Source organism: Coenobita brevimanus, chromosome 87 (genome assembly GCF_032717465.1).
Source record: "Coenobita brevimanus isolate Jiangsu-jjx chromosome 87, ASM3271746v2, whole genome shotgun sequence".
In the NCBI taxonomy this organism is placed as follows: domain Eukaryota; kingdom Metazoa; phylum Arthropoda; class Malacostraca; order Decapoda; family Coenobitidae; genus Coenobita; species Coenobita brevimanus.
Window position 1 is genome coordinate 10,657,140 of NC_137040.1, and position 21,485 is coordinate 10,678,624.

At 43.3% G+C, this 21,485-nt stretch overlaps 1 protein-coding gene across 1 annotated transcript in view; it reads right to left on the reverse strand.

The window, feature by feature from the left end:
- Positions 1–21,485, reverse strand: part of Tmem214 (Transmembrane protein 214) — a 358,745-nt gene that overhangs the window by 248,577 nt on the left and 88,683 nt on the right. Inside the window, exons 4-6 of the mRNA XM_080281050.1 lie at positions 18,575–18,703; positions 15,256–15,409; positions 9,082–9,311 (exon numbers count right to left, since the gene is read on the reverse strand). Coding sequence (XP_080137176.1) covers positions 9,082–9,311; positions 15,256–15,409; positions 18,575–18,703 — 513 coding nt within the window. The remainder of the gene's footprint in view (positions 1–9,081; positions 9,312–15,255; positions 15,410–18,574; positions 18,704–21,485) is intronic.

Here is a 21,485-nt window from a genome sequence, read left to right on the forward strand (position 1 = left end):
GAGGGGGTGACAGTCAAAAGCAAGAGTGTGACAATGAAGAGAACTAAAGACAAAAAGGACTGTAGAAAAAAAAAAAAAAAAAAAAAAAAAGGGAGTGGAGAGGAGGGGAATCGTGACAAACGCCGAAACATCCACTCCCATCCATTGCGTGATAACGACTGACGTAAGGCCTGGCTGGCGTGCAGTGTTGCCAAAGTTATAGAAATATGCCAGACTGGTCTCAAATGTGGTAAAAATCCGCCAGACTGAGGAAAATTAAAGGAGAAAACGCTAAACACGACTTTAAAAGAACACCAGATATACAGAAAATATTTAAATTTTTACCATCTGGCGCTTTTAAAACCTCTGAATTTAGCGTCAAAATTGCTATATTGGTAACAATGCTGGCAAGAATCATGATGACGAGTGGAAACGTGCTAGATGTTGCTTTTCATTCAATTATTGTTAGGAATGCTAGAGTGGTATGTGGTGTGGCAAGAGTATCAACAAAAAAGAAGGGTACGGCATGGTGGGATGAGGAGGTTAAGAGAGCAGTGGAGGAAAAGAGGAAGTGGCTAAGGTGGTTACATGATAGGGGTTGAGTTGAAATAAGAACTGCGTATATCGAGAGCAAGAAGCACGTAAAGAGACTAGTGAAGAGGAAAAAGGAGGTAAATGATGATCTGGGAAGAAAAATGAATGCAAACTACTCTGATAATAGGAAGTTATTCTAGAAAGAGGTGAGGAAATGTAGAGGTGAAAGCGGAAAGAAATGTGATGGTGTGAAGGATGCAGGTGGTAGGTTACTAACCCATGGAGATGAAGTAAGGACCAGATGGAAAGAATATTTTGAAAGCCTGATGAATGGGAATAGAGAGAGCAGAGCAGCTGTAAACATGACTGGTTTTGGGGGTGTGCAGAGAAGGAATGCAGTGCCGAGAGACGTGACACTCGCACACGTGAAGAGTGCTGTGAAACGGCTGAAAAATGGGAAAGCAGCTGGGGCTGATGAGGTGTATGCAGAGATGCTTAAGCCCTAAAGTACTAATTTCACTGATCGGGCTTTTTGCGCAATTTCTTAAAAGGACGAGCAACACTGATCGTGCAACATCCACAAAAAACTGGGGGCACCTGGCTCCACCCCAACTGTGACGCAGATGGTTTCTAACCAATCAGAACTAAGTGTTGGACACACCGGAGGGGGAACCCAGGCCCATACCCAGGCAGTCGGGGGTGTACCCCCCACCTCCCTCTCGCCACATCCCTCTACTCCACTACCTTGTTGCTACCTTACTTCCGACTGCTCTTACCACCACCACCACCATTCCCACACCCTCCTCATGCATCCCCCCCTCCCATGTGGATTCCCCATTACTGGGGGAGGGTATTTCCCCCCTACTCTCCCTCCAAGTCCCTGTACTCCATTGGGGCCCTTCCTTTGTGTCTTGTAGTGGTCTCCTCCCATCCCTCCATCCCCATACTCCTCCTCCTGGCCTTACCACCTCCCACCACCACCCCAAACCCCACCCCAAACCCCTACCCTCACCCCCAACCCCTAGCACACAGTATCTTTACCTCCCCAGCCTCAAATATTGCGTATTTTTTACGCTTTATGGCACATGTTGAATCATTACCTGTAATTTATTCATGTCTTTGTATACAGATATGCACATCACAATTATTTTAGCTGTCTTTATTCAAAACCCACTCGAAAAAGAAGTTTTATTTTATGCCGATGCATGCAAACATGTTGGAGCCTTCAAAAACGAAAAGAAATGGAACGAAAACTAGCTAGATTTGACAGCTCGGAGGGGAGGGGAGAAAGGAGGGGAAAGGGGAGAGGGGAGATTAGCCGAGGGGAGGGAAGGGAAGGGAGGAAAGAGGAGGGGAGGGAACGAAAGGGGAGGGAGGGGACTGGAGATATGAGAAGGGGAGAGGAGGGGAGGATAATTTTTACTATTTATCATATTTTTATTAGGGGGTTAATAACCATTTTCCCAAGCTAGATTTGACAGTTCGGCGAGGAGGGGAAGTTAGGCAAGGGGAGGGGAGGAAAGAAGAGGGGAGGGAAGGGAAGTGGAGAGAGGGGATTGGAGGTATGGGGAGGATAATTTGTACTATTAACCCCTTAACCGCGGGGCGTCACTTTCGTGACGCTTGGGAGCAAGGGATCATACCGCGGGGCGTCGCTTTTGTGATTCTGTGTTATTTTGAATTCACCCGGGCTTTCAAGTGGGGGCTTGTATCATCTATCAGTACTGACAATGTCCAACACTAGTCAGCACTCCTAATCTCATCTGTACTCCCATCCATTGTTGACAATTTAGCCATTTCTCCCCGTTCTTGACTCCCCTCCCTACCCCCCCTCCATTACCCTATCCTCTCGCCTGCCCGGCCATGCTACGCTAAGTAAATCTTCCCTTGAATTTTTCATTGATTTCATCCATTGAAATAAGCCCTATGTCCTATTCTTATACCAAATAATATATACAAGAAAGAAATCAGGTAAGTGAGAGTGCCATACACCTGGAATTGGCTAATTATCACCTGACAACACCTCACGTGCACTCGTTCGCTAATTTTCGCTGTTTTTTTCCCCTTGAAATATGCCCTATAATCTATTTTCGTAATAAATATACATGTAAGGAGAGAAGGGAGAAGCCTAAGTGATATTTACATTCACCTGGAACTACCTAATTTATAATGTATTGTCTAGATTTCCTGCCAATCATATCAGTGCTACACAAAGCTGTTTCAAGATTTAACATTGGTAGCTCTGATTATATATCTCCTAAGTAGGCCTCTAATCTATTTTCGTAATAAATATACATGTAAGAAGGGAAGGGAGAAGCCTAAATGATATTTACATTCACCTGGAACTACCAAATTTATAATGTATTCTCTAGATTTCCTGCCAATCATATCAGTGCTAGACTTAGCTGTTTCAAGAAGTAATATTGGTAACTCTGAATAACCCCTAAAGCAGGCCTCTAGGCTGCCTGGCCTGGCCCCTGCGTTAGCAGTGTAGTGTCATCTTCCGAAGTGAGAGGACGTATGTTTCATCTTGCTGACTTCAAGGCCTTTTTTCACCCCCATGCAAATGGCTCTGTGACCTTTACCCCCTACTAAACCTCGTGTGGAAAGAGGTAAAGGGCTGACAATTGATAAAAGAGTGACTACGATCTTTCTATTGAGTAAAACAGTGCAAGTGGAATTGTAAATAATGTGTAAATAATGTGTAAACAGCAAGTGAAAGTAATGAATGTAAATATACGTGAACAATGGAAAATAGTTTTATAAGTTACTTCAAGTGACAGTGCACAACACAGTGTAAATAAAATAGAAATGTAAATAACGTAAATAAAATAGAGAACGTAAATAGAAATGTAAATGAGTAGTATTATAAGAATACGAGTATATACCCTAGGAGTAATGAAAGTGAAAGTTTCACTCTAGCATGTCTGAATGCTATGAGTTATGAGAGTGAAGATGAAAGTGACATTCACTCTCAATGCCAGTATACAGGACGAGAAAGTGAATGCTACGTATTTTACTGAAAGAAATTGAATCCCTACAGTGACAATAAACTAATACTACTGAGGGAAACTTATGGATAAAGACTGTAGATATATATAAGTGTTATATAGTAATAGAAATATAAAGTGTGAGGGGTTTTATGAATAATAAATGACAGACTACTAAGAGCGAACTAGTGCCAGTGTGACGATCAGACGCGCTCGTAATTTCCATTGCTTTCACAGTGTTTTTTTTTTGAGTATGGATCCCAAACTACTTGAAAATTGTAGAATAATGTTTATAGTGTTTGTATCTGGCTGTGGTAATCATATTACGGGTTGTCGGGAAGTGTAAAGTGGAGACTTCGTTACCCTACTTCAGAGGTCTCCACAAGTCCTACGGTAACCGACGAAGGCTCAACAATCATTCCAGGAGAAAGCAGAAGGTATGTGCCATAAGCATATGTAATTTTATTATTCTAGGACTAATAACTGATTTTTGGCAAATATTTTTTGAGAGTCTGTCGGAGCCCAAATAACCCCGCGGCACACGCAAGTAATTGGTAAACAAGCCCGCGGTGTAGGGGTTAATCATATTTATTGGGGGGGGTTTTCTAAGAACATTACAATGGTTTATAACATCAATACACACCAAAAAAAATTGACGTTGGTGATTTTTGTATGTATTTTTGTGAAGAAAACAGGTGCGAGCGGCGTATTTTCTTTCTCGCCAGGGCCATAACGGGTAACTATTATCAACTTTAATGGGCCATAGCTCGGTAACTATTGGGTCTAGGAGGGTGGGGTTTGTGTTTTCAGGTGTGTAAATTGAAGCTCTATAAATCGGGAATAAAACTTTTAACGTCTGAGCAAGTCCTGGGTGGCAGTCGAGGCTGGAGAATTGCGTACCCTAGGGGTTAAGTGTAATGGAGAGAGGGAATGAAGTGCTTGTTGGAGATATGTAAGAAGGCATGGATGAGTGAAACTGTGCCTGCAGAGTGGAAAAAGGCTGTGATTGTACCCCTGTACAAAAAAAAAAAAAAAAAAGGTGAGCAAAGTGAGTAAAAGAATTATTGTGGCATAAGTTTATTGAGTGTGGCTGGGAAGGTATATGGAGGAATTATTATAAAGAAAGTAAAAGAGATATCAGAAGTCCTAGTAAGTGATGAACAGAGTGGCTTTAGGAGTGGCAGAGGATGTGTGGATCAAGTATTTGCAGAGACAGATAGCAGAGAAGGCTTGTGAGAAGGACCATAAGGTGTTTAGGCATTCACGGATCTGGAAAAAGCATACGACAAAGCAGACAGAGAGAGACTGTGGAAAGTTCTGCGCATGTATGGTGTAGATGGTAAGTTGCTACGTGCTGTCATCAGTTTTTATGATGGTAGTGAAGCATGTGTAAGGGTTACTGGGCATCTAAGTGAATGGTTCACTATCGTCATGGGCATGCGACAAGGTTGTGTGATGTCCCCATTGTTGTTCAATATATATATGGATGGGGTGATAAGAGAAGTAAAAACACGGGTAATGGAGAGAGGGATGGGGTTGGTATTGAATGGTGAGAGATGGAATATCTCAAATTTGTTGTATGCTGATGATGTAGTATTGCTTGCAAGTACCAGACAAGAACTTGGTAGGCTAATGCAGAGTTTTGCTGATGTCTGTGAGTGCCATACCTTGAGAGTAAATGTAGAGAAAAGAAGATGGTTCTTGAGAGAGAAGGTGACTCCCAGTGTGATGTCACAGTGAATGGAGAGAGACTGGAACTGGTGAGAGAGTTCAAATACTTGGGTAGAGTAATAGAAAAGAGAGGAAAATGTGCAAGAGAAGTTGAAAGTAGAGTGACACAAGGAAGAAAAGTGGCTGGTGCAATGGAGGCTTTGATAAAAAACTGAGGCTTGGTTGTTGCAGCTGCACGAGGCTTACATGAGGGAGTGTTAGTGCCAACTTTAACATATGGGTGAGACTATGGTGTGGCATGAAAATGAAAAGTCAAGAGTAAGAGCAGTGGAGATGGGACTGCTGAGGAATGTATGTGGAGTACAGAGGGTGGATAGGATACGTAATAATGTGATTCGTGAAAGGTGTGGAGTGAGGAAGTCGGTGGATACCACAATCGAAGAGAGTGTCCTGAGATGGTATGGACATGTGGAAAGAATGGATAACATAGAGAGGTGTAAAAGGTATACCTGAGCAAATTTGAAGGAGGGAGGAGGTGAGGTAGGCCAAGGAGAAGGTGGAGAGATATGGTGGATAAGTGTTTGAGGAAGAGAGGTTTGGAAGTCGGTGAGGCTAGGGAACTGACAAGAGATCGAGCTGGCTGGATGAATGCTGTGAGAAGTGCATGATCAAGGGATTTTGGCACCCCTTGTAAGCATGGCAGCGTTCAGATTGACTCAATCGGATACATTTCTGTGAAGCTGCAGAATGTGGTGAATGTTTTTGGTGTATCCAGTAAAGCCAGGATTCCGGGGGCTTGAATGATGAGTGAATGGAAGTGTGGCCTATTTGGATTGGGCAAGTTTGTGCTGTCTGGACATTGTAACTCCTCACCCTGCCCTTGGGTGGGATGATGATGAAGTTAGCAGGGGAGTGAAAGATAAAAATGGTAGATTACTAGTGGAGAACGGAGAAAAAGTGAGCAGATGGAGAGAACACTTTAAGGAATTGTTGAACGTAGAGGATGGAAGTAATGCAAGTATAAGTGGCTGGGGAATGGCTGGGAGAAGGAGGGAGGTGAGAAGACAGGAAGAAATCAGTAGGATAGAAGTTGTGGAAGCAATGAAGAAAGTTAAATCGGGGAAAGCCCCAGGAATTGATGGAGTGTGTGGTGAAATGCTGAAGCATGGGGGAGAGATAGTAGTAGAATGGATGTGGAAGATGTGCAGATTGGCCTGGGAGGAAGGTAGAGTCCCGGAGGATTGGAAGTCAGGTATAATTATTCCCTTGTACAAAGGAAAAGGGGAAAAAGAAGTGTGTGGTAATCATAGGGGCATTTGTCTTCTTAGTATAATAGGAAAAGTGTATGGTAGGATACTTATAGACAGAGTTAGAGAAAGAACAGAGAAATTAGTTGGAGAAGAACAGGGAGGCTTTAGGAAGGGAAGAGGTTGTGTAGATCAGATATTCATTCTTAGATCTTTAGTGAAAAAGTTTCTAGAGAAGGGAAAGAAGTTGTATGCGGCTTTCATGGATTTGGAGAAAGCATATGACAGGGTGGATAGACAAGGATTGTGGAAAGTGTTAAGAATATATGGAGTAGATGGGAAGTTGTTGAATGCTGTGAAGAGTATGTACGATGGTGCGAAGGCTGCAGTGCGTGTGGATTGTGAACTGAGTGAATTTTTCTCTTTGAAAGTTGGTTTGAAACAAGGATGTGTCATGTCTCCATGGTTGTTCAATCTGTACATGGATGGGGTAATAAAAGAGGTACAAGGTAGGGTAGTGGATGTTGGAGTGGCCCTGGTGAGAGAGGATAGTGTTTGGAAACTCCCTGTACTGTTGTTTGCAGATGATACTGTGTTGTTGAGTAAAGACGAAGGGGAGCTGCAAGGCTTGGTGGATGAGTTTGAGAGAGTGTGTAAGAAACGGAATCTAAAGGTGAATGTAGCGAAGAGTAAAGTGATGGTCTTTGAGAGAGGTGAAGTTAGTGAATGTACAGCGAGGTTAGATGGTGAGGAATTGGAAAATGTGAGTACGTTTAAGTATTTGGGTAGTGTGATGAGTAAGGATGGAGGTTTGGAGGGTGAAGCGCTTGAAAGGGTACAGCAGGGAAGAAAGGTTGCTGGTTCTTTGAAAGCAGTGATAAGAAACAGGGAAGTGAGCATGGAAGTGAAAAAGTTACTATATGACAGTATTGTGATACCAACTCTAACGTACGGAAGTGAAGCTTGGACATTGTTGGAAGGACACAAGTCAAGAGTGAGAGCAGTGGAAATGAGTTATTTAAGAGGAGCCTGTGGAGTCACGTGGAGAGACAGGCTGACAAATGAGGATATAAAGGAGCGTTGTGGTGTGGATGTGGATGTGATAGGAAGCGTTGGGAGGAATACACTGAGGTGGTTTGGCCATGTGGAGAGGATGGAGGGCGAAAGACTGACGAAGAGAGTGTATGTGAGTGAGGTGGAGGGGGGAAGAGGGAGGGGGAGGCCGAGGATGAGATGGAGGGATGGGGTGGAGAGGTATATGAGAGAGGGGGGTGTGAGTTGGGTGCAGGGCAGTGAAATGGCGGGGGACAGGGCGACTTGGAGGCGATTTGTTTGTGGCCACCCCAAACGGGATTGAGGCGTCTGGCAATAGATAGATAGATAGATAGTTTTTTTACACCACAAATAATGTCTGCAGGAGAGGCAAAGATTGCTTCTGTTTCCTAACTTTCAATCAAGTGAACGTTCCCAGGGCCACGGAGTTGTGTCTGAAACTTAAAGAAAGCGAGTCATCACTTGTTTGGGCGATCGTACATTTGAAGCCATTTTACAATGGTCGTTAAATTGGGCTATCCTGCCACATCACTGAGGGTGTTCTGCAACCCCCTACTGCAGTCCACTGGCTAATACCTGCCCTGACTATACTACTGTATACATTGACCTAAAAATTTACATACTCATATTTAAAAATACAGTACCGTATACATGATACGAAACAATACGATATCATCGTGCTACAGACTCGGTGCTGAAATTTAAAAATTTTACATTTTCCATCACCGTGTAAAAACCCAGGAAAGTAAATACATTATCATTAAGTTATGAGATACTATCTTTACATGAATGAAACTCATGCCCTAACATCTACTTAAGAGCAAGAATGTAGAGACTGTTTCTGATGATAATTAAAAAATTATTTGTTTTTACACCATGGAAGAGGATGGAAATCCTAATGCTGCAGTTTATGGCTTAAGAGGATGTTTGGCTACTGACAGTTAAAAAGATGATGAGCATATATAAGCAGAGGTGGTCTAGATATGTGGAGAGTAACTGTAGAAGTAACTCGATGAAGAACTCTGTGGATCTGGATATGGAAAGATGAGCCAAAGATAATGTAGAAGGTCCTGAGAATGGATCTCAGAGTTAGGGGATATGATTGAAATGCTGCTGCTGCAGCTGTTGCCACTCCAGGCTCATTTAGACATGAACCCAATGGACTGCAGGAAACCAGCCACTTCAGCTAGATGCTCCTAGAGGCATTTTATTAAAGTTCTATAGAAAGACTATCTATGCAGTGATAGTGTGGCACATGAGGTAAGTGTGTTGTTTTATTGTGGTGTGGGGGGCATGCACTGCAGGGTGTTAATATGTACTGTTTGTAAATTTCACTATGTGATGGTACTGTAGTTCGGAGTGGTGGATTTTTGTAGCAGTCTCTCCTCTCTTTCTACAGAGAGAGAGAGAGAGAGAGAATTTTCACACACTAACCTCCATTTCTGTGGGAAAAGAAACTGGAAGCAATGACATGCCCTACAAGGACCTAAAAACTACTCCTAATCTTTTCTAATTCAGTCTGAGAATGCTAATGCCTGCTGTCCTCTCAAAGCCAGTGCAACAGGAACAAATGAAGCTTGAATAAGACAATGCACAGTAAAACACACCTTAACCTTGGGGTACAGTGCATAAAGTTGGCGCTGAATGTGCTTTGGGAGAGATGTAGAAGAGATCCAAGTGAAGTCGAAGATGGAGAAGAACTGTCGCACACCTAGCACATCCCCACACGCCCCAGCACTACCACCACCACCACTTCCGAACACCATCCCTCCATATTCAACTACATAGCCAGAGTAGTTTTTCAGTCCAATCACCGGCATCATCAGCTCCAACCACACTGTGCAGGAAAGCAGCAAAATAGTCAACTAAAAATAATGCTGGATAATACTAAACACAACTAATCAATACTCTGCTCATCTCATACATCGTTCATTTTCACTCATCAGGTGCTAAGGAGCCTACACGTGGCGGTGCTGTGCATCCTAGGTGAAACAGAAGTAGTGTCCAACTGGGAACCAAACCTCCTCACATCTTCCTGCACCTTGCAGTGGGAAAGGCCCTGGTCTGACCCTGGTGAGATACTATCTGCCACATGTAGGGGCCAGATCCTTGCAAGGTGTATGTACTGTACTGTACTATACCAGTAGGATGGCCTCACAGAAGCAGTTGCTTACCTGCGGTTGACAAGTCAGTTCAGGCAGACACTGTGAAGTTATGTAACAACTACATCAACTCACAACCATGATCACATGGTGAGTTTGCACTCACTCTTCTGTCTTTCCTTCATTCTTTCCTCTTCGTTCTGCCTGTGGGTGACTCTACACTGAGTGACAAGCCAAATGGTTTCCCATACTCCAGGAAGCCATTTACCATGCTGGGTGGTAACCAAATAAACAATTTTGGCACCTGGAGGTCACTCTATCTATTGCCAGATGCCTTAATCCTGTAAGGGGTGGTCACAAACAAATCATCTCCATGTCGGCCTGTCCCCTGCCATTTAACTGCCCTGCTCCCAGCTCACACACCCCTCTCTCATATACCTCTCCACTCCATCCCTCCATTTCATCCTTGGCCTCCCCCTCCCTCTCTCCCCTTCCACCTAAATCACATACACTCTCCTTGTCAATCTCTCACTCCCCACACGGCCAAACCACCACACTGTGTTTCTCCTAACGATTCCAATCACATCCACATCCACACCACAATGTTCCTTCACTTCCTCATTAGTCAGTCTGTCTCTCCATGTGACTCCACAGGCTCTTCTCAAATAACTCATTTCCACTGCTCTCACTATTGACTTCTGTCCCTCCAACAAGGTCCAAGCTTCACTTACATACGTTAGAGTTGGTATCACAATACTGTCATAAAGTAACTTTTTCACTTCCATGCTCACTTCCCTGTTACTTATCACTGCTTTCAAGGAACCAGCAACCTTTCTTCCTCGTTGTACCCTTTCAAGCACCTCACACTCCAAACTTCCATCCTTACTCATCACACTACCCATGTACTTAAATGCACTCACATTTTCCTTTTCCTCCTCATCTAACCTCACTGCACATTCACTGACTTCACTTCTCTCAAAGACCATAACTTTACTCTTCCTTACATTCACCTTTAGATTCCGTTTCTTACACGATCTCCCAAACTCATCCACCAAGCCTTGCAGCTCCCCTTCGTCTTCACTTAACAACACAGTATCATCTGCAAATAACAGTACAAGGAGTTTCCAAACACTGCCCTCTCTCATTAGGGCACTCCAACATCCACTGCCCTACCTTGTATCTCTTTTATAACCCCATCCATATATAGACCGAACAACCATGGAGACATGACACAGCCTTCTTTCAATCCAACCTTCTCATAGAAAAATTCACTCAGTTCACAATCCACACGCACTGCAGCCTTACCACCCTCATATATACTCTTCACAGCGTTCAACAACTTCCCATCTACTCTATCTATCTATCTATTGCCAGATGCCTCAATTCCATTCGGGGTGGCCACAAACAAATCACCTCCACGTTGCCCTGTCCCCCGCAATTTCACTGCCCCGCTCCCAACTCACACCCCCTCTCTCATATACCTCTCCACCCCATCCCTCCATCTCATCCTCGGCCTCACCATCCCTCTTCCCCCCTCCACCTCACTCACATACACTCTCTTCGTCAGTCTTTCATCCTCCATCCTCTCCACATGGACAAACCACCTCAGTGTATTCCTCCTAACGCTTCCTATCACATCCACATCCACACCACAAAGTTCCTTTATATCCTCATTTGTCAGCCTGTCTCTCCATGTGACTCCACAGGCTCCTCTTAAATAACTCATTTCCACTGCTCTCACTCTTGACTTGTGTCCTTCCAGCAATGTCCAAGCTTCACTTCCTTAAGTTAGAGTTGGTATCACAATACTGTCATGTAGTAACTTTTTCACTTCCATGCTCACTTCCCTGTTTCTTATCACTGCTTTCAAGGAACCAGCAACCTCTCTTCCCTGCTGTACCCTTTCAAGCACTTCACCCTCCAAACGTCCATCCTCACTCATCACACTACCCAAGTACTTAAGCATACTCACATTTTCCAATTCCTCACCATCTAACCTCACGGTACATTCACTGACTTCACCTCTCTCAAAGACCATCACTTTACTCTTCCCTATATTCACCTTTAGATTCTGTTTCTTACACACTCTCCTCAACTTATCTACCAAGCCTTGCAGCTCCCCTTCGTCTTCACTCAACAACACAGTATCATCCGCAAACAACAGTACAGGGAGTTTCCAAACACTACCCTCTCTCACCAAGGCCACTCCAACATCCACTACCTTACTTTGCACCTCTTTTATTACCCCATCCATGGACAGATTGAACAACCATGGAGACATGACACATCCCTGTTTCAACCCAACTTTCAAAGAGAAAAATTCACTCAGTTCACCATCCACACACACTGCAGCCTTAGCACCATCATACATACTCTTCACAGCATTCAACAACTTCCTATCTACTCCATATATTTTTAATACTTTCCACAATGCTTGTCTATCCACCCTGTCATATGCTTTCTCCAAATCCATGAAAGCCGCATACAACTTCTTTCCCTTCTCTAGAAACTTTTCCACTAAAGATCTAAGAATGAATATCTGATCTACACAACCTCTTCCCTTCCTAAAGCGTCCCTGTTCTTCTCCAACTAATTCCTCTGTTCTTCCCCTAACTCCTGTCAGTAACTATCCTACCATACACTTTTCCTGTTATACTAAAAAGACAGATGCCCCTATGATTACCACACACTTCTTTTTCCCCTTTTCCTTTGTACAAGGGAATAATTATACCTGACTTCCAATCCTCTGGGACTCTACCTTCCTCCCAAGCCAATCTGCACATTTTCCACATCCATTCTACTACTATCTCTCCTCCATACTTCAGCATTTCACCACACACTCCATCAATTCCTGGGGCTTTCCCCAATTTAACTTTCTTCATTGCTTCCACAACTTCTATCCTACTGATTTCATCCTGTCTTCTCACCTCCCTCCTTCTCCCAGCCATTCCCCAGCCACTTATACTCGCATTACTTCCATCCTGTATGTTCAACACTTCCTTAAAGTGTTCTTTCCATCTGCTCACTTTTTCTCCCTTCTCCACTAGTAATCTACCATTTTTATCTTTCACTCCCCTACTAACTTCACTTCCACCCTGTCTAACTCTTTTCACCTCCTTCCAGAACATTTTCTTACAATCCCTCCACTTTACACTCAAATTCTTTCCAAATTCCTCATCCACTCTCTTCTTACTCTCTCTTACTAATCTTTTCACCTCTCTTTCTTTCTTTCTACATATAACTCTCTCTTCCGCCTCTCAACTTCTTCCACGCCCCTAGTTCTCATCCATTCTTTGTATGCTTTCTTCTTTTGTGTCACAACCTGTCTCACCTCTTCATTCCACCACGCTGTTCCTTGCACACCCCTCCGTCTTCTCTTCATCCCACACACCACATCACATCCTGCACGTATTTCTTCTGTAAATATCCTGCACACACCTTCCACGTCCCCCATCTGCTCCAAACCATATCTGCCCAATCGTTCATCCACTTCTCTCTTAAACTCTGCCTTTTTCTCATCCTTTTGTAACCTTTCCACTCTCCTTACAAATACTCCTTCTTCCCGTCATTTCCCTTCTTCTATTTCTCCATCTTACTTGGATCTTGATTCTGGCCACCACCAAGTAGTGGTCAGAAAGTCCACTCCCCCAACCTCTATAAACTCTTGCATCCATTACACATCTTCGCATCTTTTCATCCACACACACATAATCAATCATTGCCTTCCTTTCATTCAGTTCACCACCCACCCTTCTCACCACTCACCATGTATACCTGTGGATCATTTTGTGCCTGAAGAGGGTATTGGCTATCACCAACCCCCTCCCAGCACAAATGTCCACTAACGCACTCCCATTCTCATCTATCTCAGCAGGCACACCCCACTCACCAACTATTCCATCCACCATCACATTCCCTACTTTACCATTCATATCACCGATCAAAAACACTCTCTCATTCCTTCCAAACTTTTCCATGCACACTTCCACATTTGTCCAGAACTCTTCTCTCACTCTGCTTGCACGATCTTGCGTTGGTGCATGCACACACACAATTGCCCACATTTGTACTCCAACTTTCAATCTTACCCACACAATCTTTGACCCAACTGATCCATACTCTCTTATGTTCTTCTTCCATCTTTTACTCACAACTATACATACTCCTTCTTTTGCCCTCTCATTCTCACCTACTCCTGCACATATACCCCATCCATACTCCCATTCTCTCACACTCTCACCTCCCCATTTCGTTTCAGTTATTCCGCATATATCAACTTTCGCACCCTCAAGCACCTGGACAATCTCTCTCTCTTTCACCTCATCATTCACTCCCCTGATGGTTATTACCATATACAGTAGAAGTCCGATTTTTCGGCATCTATGGGACCAGGCTAATGCTGAAAAATCAAAATTGCCGAATTATCAAAAACCATACCCACTCAATACCTTATATGTTTCGGTGAACACTATCATCACTACTCATATCATTACAAATGTGTTTGGAGAGAGTACTGTATACTGTTTGATACTGTACAATACTGTAGTGAATACAGTACTATACATGAATATGAAAAATAAAGAAATTAGTGAACATACTGTATATAAATGTAATGGTACAGTAGGCCTACAAGTTCACATGCACTTACCTAAACTTATAGTAGGTTCCTTATTTACATATGTACAATAGAAGGGGTTGATTGGAGTCTGCTACTGCTGGAGGAAGTCCCCAGCAGTAGAGGGTCCTCATGGAGAATTTCAAGACTGACGAAAAAAATCGGAAAATCTGCCGAACGATCAGAGATTTTCGTAATTGGGACTATTTCTCAAAACTGCCGAAACGTCAGATTTGCCGGGGAATTGGATGCCGAAATATTGGACTTTTACTGTATGATCACCAAAAGATAAAGATGTCTATCCATCTATTTATAGCCAAACACCACAGTTCTGCAAAGGGTGGCCATTTGTCGTTGAGTTAGATGTTTTACGAAGAAGGGCACTAACCCTCCGTCAACCCACTTGTGGACACCTAAGGAACACGTATGAGTTAGTTATACGGTTACCATCCAGTGTTGTAAATGGTTTCCTGACTTAGGGGAAATCATTAGGCTTGTCAATCAGTGTGAAGGCACAGGAAGAGGAAGGAGAGCAATAAAAAGAGACAGGAAAGATAGGAGAAACAGGAGAGAAGGGCAGACACAGAATGACAAAGGTTAGGAAGAAGTTAGCTGCACAACATAGAGGGAGTGGATGATGATTGTCATCACATACCATTAAAATAATGATATTCTACTCATCATCATCATTTTATAAAAGGCAACCACAATGCCAAAAATTACATCATCATCATCACTCTGATTCTTTACCCCGTCCTCCACAAAGATGGGGTGAGGTAGCATCACGAAACAAAGGAGGAGGAGGTATAGGAGTAGAAGTGTCTACTGCATGCCCAATGAAATAGGCCAGATATTCATTCACATATTATTCATGCACCTGGGATCCTACCTCCACTTCATAAGTATAAACATCTGCACTTTCTCTTTTTAGGACAAACATCACATATACCTACTAAATATATGCTGTTTATCTTTACGGTTTAATGAATGTGACAAAAATTACAAAACTTATTCCATGACACCTATTATAAAGTACAATGTAACTTGTGAAATCACCCACCCACCTCTGAGTCCAACAGTGAAGTCATCAAGGCCAGACTGCCCCACTGCCCACAGAAGAGACAGGCAAGCAGGGGTCTGGCTCTGGAGGTTGTGGCGCAGTTCACAGTAGTATGGAAGATTTACCACACCAACTTGTGGCTGGTGAAGAGCCAGAATCTGTAATAAATTCATCATTGTCATCATCATCATGATCCTGCCTTTTTTTTTTTCCCCCACTCATGAATGGGACGTGACAGGATCCAGAAAACAAGGAAAGATAAAAGTAAGAAAGTGGAAAATCTATCAACATCATGTCCGATGAAATGGTCCAGACATTCATTCATGCATCACAGATACACTACACATACACCTGCCGGATGGAGAATCCACTTAACATGAAGCCGAAAAGTAATAAACAGCAAAAGTGTTAATGTGGAGAAATTTATAATGATACATAATCAGTCAAGTGGACAGCAAGAAAAAGCCACAGATGGGGAAAACAGGAGTACAGATTTCATGAAATATGGAAAAGGCAGTTCCATACTGATAAGAGGAAGATTCTGTACCATGGAAAGTTGATCATGGAATGTTATTAGCAGGAAGTTCCAGGAGAAGATCCCCTCTGGATCCTCCCTTTGTTCATTCTGCTAAGACTACCTGGATCCACCCCTTGTTCATCCTGCTCAGACTTCCCTGGATCCACTCCTTGTTCATCCTGCTCAGACTCCCTGGATCCATCCCTTGTTCATCCTGCTCAGACCCCATGGATCCACCATTTGGTTATCATCCTCAGATTGCCTGAATCCATCCCCTGTTCACCCAGCTCAAACCCCCTGGATCTCTTGTTCATCCAGCTCAGACCCCATGAATCCACCCGTTGTTCAACCAGCTGACCCTCTGGATTCACCCCTCGTTCATCCTGCTCATTAAGACTGATGACATACTCCACCTCAAGACATCAGACACTTGCATGGCAGTATAGCAGACCCTCATTATACACTGAGACACTACAGGATGATTTATTTATATAATGACAAAAAAGTCAGGACCTTTTTTCAAAATATGAATGAATCTCTCAGGTGCCTGCCCTTTCCTCTCTTCCATCCTTCTTTCCTTCCATCCTCTTCTGTCTTTGTTTCCTTCAGCCTTTCCTTGTCCTTCTGCCTACAGGTGACTTTATACTTCTTCTGTCTTTCCTTCATTCTTTCCTCTTCTTTCTGCCTGTGCGTGACTCTATACTGAGTGACAAGCCAAATGGTTTCCAGTACACCAGGAAACCATTTACTACGTTCGGTGGTAACCATACAACCAAATTTTGGCGTCTGGTGGTTTAGTGGGTAATTATTCCGCTCCAATCAGATTGGGCCGATGAAGGTTTATATCCAAGGGATGGTTGGGGTTTATTGCTCATGTAATGCCTCTCACGAATGAGTGAGGCTAGTGACTCTCATCTTACGTGTCAGGACCAACTGCCTAGCCCCGGGCTCCTATGCTCCTCATCGGGCAACGTAGGATTGGATGATGGATGGATGGATGGATGGATGAATGAATTTTCACTACTTTGATGATAATGATCCTGTACAAAGCCTCACTGGTTGACAAACAATTGCTACTTTCGCTTATACAATGAAGTACTTGAAACGGTACAGCAGGGAAGGAAAGTTGTTGGGTCACTGAAAGCAGTGATGAGAATTAGGGAGGTGAGTACAAAAGTTATGAAGTCACTGCATGACAGTACTGTGATCCCTACCCTGAAGAATGGAAGTGAGGCATGGACCTTGCTAGAGGGGAACAAATCAAGAGTGAAGGCAGTGGAAATGAGTTACATGAGAGGAGCATGTGGAGTGACACGCTGACGAATGAAGAAGTAAAAGAATGTTGAGTGGTGGATGTGGATGTGATTGAGAAAACTAGGAGAAATACACTGAGGTGGTTTGGATATGTGGAGAGAATGGAGAATAAAAGACTGACTAAGAAGGTGTATGTAGGTGAAATGGAGGGAGGTAGGGGGAGGGGGAGACTGAGGATGAAGTGGAGGGATGGCAATGAGGGAGGGAGGAGTGAGTTGGGGGGAGGGCAGTCAAATGGTGGGTGACAGAGCGACTTGGAGGCGTCTTGTCTGCAGCCACCCTCTGCGGGATTAGGGCATCGGGCTATGGATAGACAGATTGATAGCTTATACAATCACTCAAAGGCTTTTCGTCTCATTAACTCTCCTCCTCTTACTGACTCCCTTCAACCTCTGTCTCTTCGCCGCAGTGTTGCTTCTTTATCTCTTTTCTATCGCTACTTTAATGGTCACTGCTCCTCTGAACTGTCTGCTTGCATTCCTCCACCTCTACAACGGGCGCATAGCACCCGTCTGGCAGCAAACTCTCATCCCTTTTCTGTCCAACTCTCTAATGCAAAAGTTAACCGTTACTCCCAGTCTTTCATTTATGCAACAGGTCAACTCTGGAACTGTCTCCCTCTGTCTGTATTTCCTGCTGCCTATGATCTCCAGTCTTTCAAACGCAGTGTGTCCAGGCATCTCAAAATGATTGGATCTTGAATTTGGCTCTCTATTGTATTTTGTTTTTCTCTTGGAGGGAACTGTTACTGCGGGCTCATGGCCTTTGGTTCCTTCTTCCTCGAATAAAAAAAAAAAAAAAACTCCCATCAAAAGTCTTGTCATTTGTTTGTTCCAAGATGGCACTTTTATTTGTCACTATCAGGTGTGTTAGTGTCAGTGATTGGAAAATAATGTAGTGCTGGAGCTTAAGCAGCATGTGAAAAGCAGTGAAGTGAGATAACTAACGGTTTAGGTGAGGTGGAAACTTGTTTCTAGACATTTTTTGGTATTGAGCAGCAAGTGACGTGCAGTGAAGTGAAATGACAACCAGTTTAGGTGAGCTGGAAACTTGTTTTTTGACTTTGCTGAGTGGGTGACCCTTGGCCAAAAACGTATCCCTAATGATCCAATGTTATGACTGACTCAATATAGGAGTTACCATCAAGGATAATGTACTGTACAGCACATTATGCAATGGATTTTTTTCAAATGCATCCACATCATAAAACGAAGACATTCTGTACTCTTGAAGCCTTGCCTGAACTGAAGAAGGGATAAGAATTACCCCATGACATCCAAGCCTCGAAGGTATCACAGGTGAAACAAGAGTCTCATTTTTGACAATGAAAGATAGTCATACCATGAATCTGTACAAGCATCCTACCCATAATGACGACAACAATGCTGCTGCCGCTGCTGCTGCTGCTGCTGCTGCAGCTGCTGCTGATGATGATAGAGAGAGAGAGAGAGAGAGATTCTGCTACCTAAATTTTGCATCATCAACAACTTACCTGGATGAAGAGTTTGTAGCCAGCTACCCCTAACCCCTTGACCTGCTCCTGCACCATGGCTGTGACACAGTGCTTGTGGAATGCTGCCAGCACATTATCACTGCATCCTCCAACAGTATCTAGCAGCAGCTGAAAATAACAATCATGAATATGTATACTCTGCAATAAAGTACAAAGCTAATCCTAACAAAAATAATCCTCCAGGCATGCACCTAACATCTTCTGGATTACAATTTATTTCCACCATTATACTATCTTCACTCCTGATCAGAGTTGCCAGGTTGGCGAATTTTCCGCCAAATTGGGCGGTATTAAATTGCGGCTGGCAGGTAAAATTTAACATTGGCGGTTGGGCGGTTTTTTGGGCAAGTTAATATCTTAACTGGCGGGTTTTCGGCAGCTTCAGCTCGAGAGGGTATTTGCCAAATTAACTTTACTGTAACTCTCGTCTCTTAGCAAAAACAAGGGTGACCGGAGAGATCAAGATCGAGGGCAGGTGGTGGTGGGTGGAACTGACGAAACCATTAGCACCCGACCCAGCCCTCCCTCGGGATATGACTCCCCTAATCCACACTCAAACACAGGTCACAGGGCCTGGCGGCCATGTATGCCGAGGTGGTAAAATAAGAGAGGCAGCATTTCAAAATTAGTCAGGGAGCAGTGAAGGGAGGTTTGCTGGATAGTGGAACTGGGAAGACAATGGGTAAATATGCAAAGTATAACAGAAAATACGATCAAAGTTGTGAAAAAGAAAATGGATTACGATAATGGATTGTCTGTCACAGGTGATGAAAAGTGCATTTTGCAAATTCAATATATGACTAATGTGAGGTTAATGTACGAAGTTTGTATAAGATATAACTATTTTTCACGTCATTTGTTGCTCACCTGTAAACCTAATATTATTAGTCTGTAATTACTGACATGGCAGTTTTTGGGCAGGTAAGAAGGCTGACATTTTGGCAGGATTGGGCATTTTTGGGAGAGGAACTCGGCGGGTTGGCAGTTTCTGACCTGGCAACCCTGCTCCTGATGATGTTCAAGTACTTGAGGTTGGCACTAAATATGTAATACAGCTTACTGAATTTTCAATACTGCTGAGTTACCATCAAGCTACATTTCGTATACAGTATTAATATGAAGAATTTGATAATGCATAAGACTGCTTTTTACCTGCATCCGGCATTTGAGAACAGTAAGCATGTGTTAAGTGCTTCCAAACTCTCATTTTTCTAGTTCACTGAGAAAAATTACATCCTCACACCCATTAGTGCTTATTAGGAATGACAGTGCAAGAAAACACTATTATAACTGTTGTTCTGACAGTTACACTGTGGCAATGCTGAGACAACAGAGTTCATTACCTCTTCATACCTTCACAGATAAGGAGGGAATGCTTCACTAACATTATAGTCCGACCAGCATTAAGAAATGGTTTTGCGCCCTTCAACTAGATCTACAGTAATCCCTCCAATATCCGACGTAATAGAGCCATAGGCAGGTCCAGATAGTGGTCCTGTCCGGATATTGGGCCCCAGCTTATGGACTTGTACTTATGGACCCTAACTCTGAAAAACACCTATACAACTCCCTCTGGACATGCATTGCACCTATTTAAGACCCAAATCACACCAATAAGGGACATAAAAGACTGAAATAAATGCAAAAGAACCATAAAATGAGGTTTTAGAGGTGAGTTTATACAATATTAAACATTCTGGGTACTTACAAGTCCCTTGCTCCTGGACTGGTTTGAACCGCCAGTTTGCAGTCCACAGTTAATCCTCTGCACTCTAAATTCTAATTTCTGAACACTGCACAACACTGTAAATTCCTGTGTGTTCTAGTGGCAAGGTATTGCAGTTTATTCACTGTTTATTCACAAAAAACAAGCACCTGTGGCTTGCACTGTTATGAGTATCTGCTCTCCATCGGAGTTAAGCTGTGACTGTTGATGTTGGTGGGGTAACAGAGTTGCCAGATCGCAACAGCCACATTACCAATCTCCTCAACTTTCATTGTCAAATATAACTTTTCAATACCAAATTCGTAAAGCTAGCATATATTCTTCACTAATTATATATACAAGTGGAAATACATGTAATCACTCTCCTTATAACTAACACCATGTTGATTATTTTCACACTATGTAGGGTAGCAGATTAATCAGAGAGAGCAAACAATCCACCATCTCCATCCTGTGTATCCTCATACATGTGAAAAATCCATTTGGTAATGCATTATTCTAATTCATTACCAAACGAACTTTTCATTACCAAATTGGCCCACACTTGGTAATGAAAAATACCAAATGGCAGCCTGACAGGGGAGGGGGGAGGGGGAGGAAGGAAGGGGTGAAGAGACCATGGTGTAACAGCTGTTCGGCTCCAGGCGGGAATTTCAAATTATGGGAGAGAAAAAAGTCAGATTTTTTTCGAATTTTTTGCGGTTTTTGGCCCATTTTGGGAATATTGGATCCCAGGAGGATTATGTCCGGTTAGTGGGGATGTTCGGATATTGGGCGTTCGGATATTAGAGGGATTACTGTATTAAGATTTACGGACGGTTGTAAGTTTTCTCATCTTGCAAACTCTGCCACCCATTTTAAATACAATATATGGTCAATAAATGCTTTTTAAAAGTCTACCTATCTATCTATTGCCAGACGCCTTAATACCGCTTGGAGGGTGTCCCTGCAGCTGTCCTGGCACGGTGCCCCGAGGCCACTACCACAGCCACTGGTAAGCTGGTGGGCTAGGGGTCCCAGATCCATTGCCTGGACCTGGGACTGTGCAGTGAGTGGGACCTGTGCTGTGTCTGTCCCCCTTTATTAATACTGAAGATGACAAAACAAAATAAGTTTCAAAGCAAGCCTGAGGACAGTAAATCACCCATGGGGATGAGGGTGGGT